At 40.5% G+C, this 4992-nt stretch overlaps 1 protein-coding gene across 1 annotated transcript; it reads left to right on the top strand.

Moving 5' to 3' along the window:
• The first annotated feature begins 625 nt into the window (after positions 1–625).
• Positions 626–2545, top strand: LOC148481755 (uncharacterized). The gene has a single exon (XM_088453054.1). It carries the CDS (start codon positions 626–628, stop codon positions 2543–2545), a length of 1920 nt encoding a protein of 639 aa, XP_088309180.1.
• Positions 2546–4992: the final 2447 nt, after the last annotated feature.

Here is a 4992-nt window from a genome sequence, read left to right as displayed (position 1 = left end):
GAGAGGAAGCCATTATTACACACAACTTCTATGTGTGATATAGAGACACTACTCCTAATTTATATATCAACACTGCAACATTGCTGCTTGTCATTCAGTTGTAAATACGCTTTAAGGGCCCCAACGTGTGCACAAGGAGTTATCCGTAACCTGGGTTATAAAGGACATGTCATCTGTCTTAGGTTATTGGGACATTCTATTAATTTGAAAAGAACATTGCTAGTTTAGTATAGGAATAGTCAATTAGAAAAGCAGTAAGTTTGTTATTGTAATTTATGTGATTTAGTGTGTGTATATTGTACCAAACCTATCATTCTATAACAGTTACCCATTTCAGTAATTGTGGGTTTCTAAAAATAAATCCGTATAGCTTTTACATGAATTTTGTCTCCCATTGTCTGTGTCTGGTTGGGAACCCTTGCCTCTCTGTTGGTGTGGTCTGAATTAGGAATTGCCGCCAGTTACACCTGCACCACACCATCTGTATTTTTCCCATTGGGGTATTACATTTTGGCGTCCACGAACAGGATCGACTACAGAGACAAAAGCGGGTGGCTACCCTCAACAACAACAACAACAAAAAAAGTCACAGCAAGGAGACAGATTAAACAGAGGAAGTCCTACTATGTCTACACTAATTACTATGCCATACTACTTCGAGGCCCCATGGCTGCCAACTTACTCAGGGGATGCATGTACACCAGGCACAAGTGCATTTAAAGAATTTAAGTACAAATTACAATCGATGTTCAGACTGTACCAACTTGATGAAGTACAGAAAGTGGAGATACTCATCGGACAGTTAAAAGGCACCGCTTTACGTGAAGTGAAATCATGGCCTAACAGATACCGTAGAACTGTCAAAGATATCTTCGAAAAACTAGTCGCTATTTTCAACTCACGAACGGTATCCGAATTGAAAAGGCACCTTTATGCGAGAAAGCAACAGCCTCATGAGTCTTTAAGAGAATTTGCTCTTAGTTTGCAGGAATCACTTCAAGAATTACAAAACCTTGACCCTATTGGGATCCAGCAAGAGGATGAAACATTAATCAACCTCTTTATTGGGGGAGCACTCGGGGAGGAGGTGTGCACTCAATTGCGAATGTGGAGATTTAAGAATCCAGATTGTCCTTTCCTAGAATTTAAAGAGACTATTATGAAAATTCTGGGACTGAATCAAAGTTCTGAAGTTGACTGTTCCGTACTTGCAGAAAATTCAGAGGGAAAGGGTCCGCACAATGTTAGCTACAAAGAAAGACAAGACCCCCTAGCACCTAAAGAGTTCGTCATGCAACACACTCAAACATCCTCCTGTCCTGATCCTATTGGGGTATTAAAAAGCCAGATTGCTGAGCTCACACAAGGTCTAACCAAAGTGTGTCAAGAGCTGAAAGGACTAAGGCAAGAACAGACCTCATCTAAGCAAAATGAATGGCTTTTGGATCGTGGACCGCGAAATAACCCTAGACGGGATACTATTAGGAGCTCAGGAAGAATAGAGAGAACAGGTCCACCCTTGGAAGAACAACATCACGAGGATGCAAGTGCAAATACAGTATTGCAGAGCCAGGTTGGAATGGTAGTTGAAACACGTGCAGACAATGTCCTGCTAGCCAGTACAAAGAAAATTTCAGGTCAAGTTGTATGGCTCCATGTGCAACGTGGATATGGGTTCATACATCGAGATGACACAAAGAGCGATATTTTTGTACATTACTCAGCCATCCAGAAGAACAACCCAAAAAAATACTTTCGAAGTTTGGGAGATGGGGAGACTGTAGAATTTGATGTAGTCAAAGGAAAGAAAGGTGCTAAAGCAACTAACGTAACTGGTCCTGGTGGAGTTCCAGTCCAAGGCAGCAAATATGCAGCAGATCGCAAACATTATTGGCATTATCCACGTCGCAGAGGTTCTCCACGTAACTATCGACATAGTGAAAGTAGAGAAAGACCAGAAGAAATTGAAAGTGTGAAAGAGGGTGCTAATCCACAATGGCCTTACCGGAGGTGTCACTACCCACCGTCCTATCTAAGGAGATCTTATGGACAGAGACCACAATATTCTGGTGTCGCAATCCAGGATGAAGTGCTGATGGGAATGGTTGGTCAAGATGTAGAAAAACAAAATATACTGGTGTGCCAGAACCAACAGGTAATAGTCCGGCCAACAGTTGCTCAAGAACCACAACCACAGAATCAACCAAAAGTATTTGACAGTGCTTCCAATGTGGTCTGCAATCACCAAGAGTCGAGTACAGATAAACATACAGAAGACACAGAGAAATTTCAGCACTTACCCATAGCAGAGAAGTTGGGGTTCCCTGAAACAAATCACGTAGTTTATTCTATGCAAAAATCTAAATCTATTGATATTGAGGAACCATATATCATACCCAAAGAGCCCCTAATGTCTGTGCCCTCAGGATACAAATTCCCAGACCATGAATATACTGAAATAAGTTCTAGGGAGGTAGCATTAATCCTACAGAGTTCTGGGAAAGTCAGGAAAGAGGAACAAAGGTGCTCCATCTTTGCAGTATAGACATTAACATGTGAAGAAGTGTTTAGAATAAATATTGTTCTTCTTATTGTACATATCAGATGTAAATAGCCTTTGTGTAAAAAACATTTTAAAGAGACTGTTCTACAGTGGACTTTGAGTGTTGCCTTTTGCGTGAGGACACGCATAATTCAAGTGGGGAAGTATGTAATACCCCACTATGTGAGTTATTACGTCTGACTTGGAATTACATTGGAAGACTTATCCCAGCAGTCTCAGCAGCTGCTGAAGAGGTCAGGAGCAGCAGGTCACATGACCAGTGTCAGGTCAGTGACAGTTGGAGCTGTGGAGAGAGGAGAGCTGAGGGGACGCCATTGCAGAGTGATAAACAGCTGTAGTAACAGAGACAGAGAAAAAAAATAGAAGAGTGGCTGGGACTTATAGTGCCACATAGTAAGCCATGCTGAGAGTCCTGTCCAATTGTTCACTGTGGCTACTTTTGAAGAGAAAGTCGCATCCTAATTTTGGTCCTCAGATTTGGTGAGAGGAAGACATTATTACACACAACTTCTATGTGTGATATAGAGACACTACTCCTAATTTATATATCAACTGCAACATGGCTGCTTGTCATTCAGTTGTAAATACGCTTTAAGGGCCCCAACGTGTGCACAAGGAGTTATCCGTAACCTGGGTTATAAAGGACATGTCATCTGTCTTAGGTTATTGGGACATTCTATTAATTTGAAAAGAACATTGCTAATTTAGTATAGGAATAGTCAATTAGAAAAGCAGTAAGTTTGTTATTGTAATTTATGTGATTTAGTGTGTGTATATTGTACCAAACCTATCATTCTATAACAGTTACCCATTTCAGTAATTGTGGATTTCTAAAAATAAATCCATATAGCTTTTACATGAATTTTGTCTCCCGTTGTCTGTGTATGGTTGGGAACCCTTGCCTCTCTGTGGGTGTGGTCTGAATTAGGAATTGCCGCCAGTTACACCTGCACCACACCATCTGTATTTTTCCCATTGGGGTATTACATATATATGTATATATATCCAAGTAAATCAGAGTGCACTCACTAGGCTTGGTTTCAAATGATTAAAAAGTATTGAATATTTTATTCTTCTATAATAAAAGGACAGTTGTCCCAGGTCGACGTTTCAGCCCATACAAGGGCTTTTCTCAAGACACACAATCTGCCACAAGACCAGCCATAATGTAGAAACAACCCTTAATATACTTCTGCCCGCTCCTAAATACCTAACACACATGTTATACCAGGAAATTACGTCATCGTCATCCTGTAACGAACCAGTGTTACCCTTGCTATTAGATACCCATACTCTAAATAATATTACTCCAGCAAGTATCTGCGGCATTATCACACAATATCTACACTCACCATAGCTCCAGACACCCGCTGCATCGCGCCCCACGTGGAAAGCTCAGCAGCCGGAAGTATCATGTCACACGTCCCATCCGGTAACCTAGAGTTACTAGAACGCACTGCCTAGCAACACAGTGTCTGCTTGCGTTCAACAGGCGAGTATTATGGGAAAGATCTCACACAGTGATCCTGTAGTCCTCCAACCGTCAGAGTAAAACACTTATAGAGCGGGTAACTGTCTATAGGGTCTCAAATGCATAACAATATAACAATTTACACCAAAGACAACATCAATATAACACACAAATGACATCAACAATTATAATCATTAAATCCATAAGCCTGATCACCGATACATAGAGAATTATCCATAAAGTGCAATACTGGCACAGAATATTCTTGGATTTTGTGTAAAATGGTGTGGGATCCTCAATAAGTGCTCACTAGACCTAATAACATTAGTAATTGACATGGTTGGCCAGGAGTTATTGAAGGTTAGAATTGATATCAAGGAATTTGAGAAAGATAAAGTAGCAACCCTGGTGGCCGACAAATCAGAAAACTGGCTTAAACGCCTCCAGGGTCAATTGGATAAATTTAAGACTGAACTAATATCATTTAAGAGGAGGAAATTAGAAAGTGTTGAAGTAGATTATCAGAGGCATACTGTCTATCGCTGGCTCTCTGGTGGGAATAAACGTACCCGTTTTCCTCAGAACAGGAGATTTAGAGGTTTTAATAGAGAGAAGGATTTTGATAATCGTACAACACATCAGAATCTGAAACTATTGACGAATTACCACCATCAGGATCCTCTTTTTTAGGTCCAAGTACGAGATCAAAAAGAGGGGGACAGAAAAACATAGGAGGCCGCATCCAAGGAGAGGTGGGAGAAAGGGGCAAAGGCAAAAACAAGGGGCAGAGGAATTAAGTTTTAATTTGTCTAAACATACTTTAAGCCCTGCTGAGCAATCTTTGTTGTCTAAAGGCCTTTTCTTCATCCCTACCTATTCCTTTTATGACTTTAAATGGTCTATCGATTTGTTTAAAATAGGTCGAAAACTTAGATTAAGGGAACACTTTGATAAAAAA

The sequence above is a fragment of the Taudactylus pleione genome, unplaced genomic scaffold (assembly GCF_031769625.1).
Source record: "Taudactylus pleione unplaced genomic scaffold, aTauple2 ptg000567l, whole genome shotgun sequence".
NCBI classification, from domain to species: domain Eukaryota; kingdom Metazoa; phylum Chordata; class Amphibia; order Anura; family Myobatrachidae; genus Taudactylus; species Taudactylus pleione.
Note: the sequence above shows the minus strand (reverse complement) of the source record. Positions and strands in the feature narration are given on the sequence as shown.

Bases quoted from the DNA above. Each gene is read 5' to 3' on its own strand.
- LOC148481755 (XM_088453054.1), top strand. From the start codon at position 626: ATGTCTACACTAATTACTATGCCATACTACTTCGAGGCCCCATGGCTG.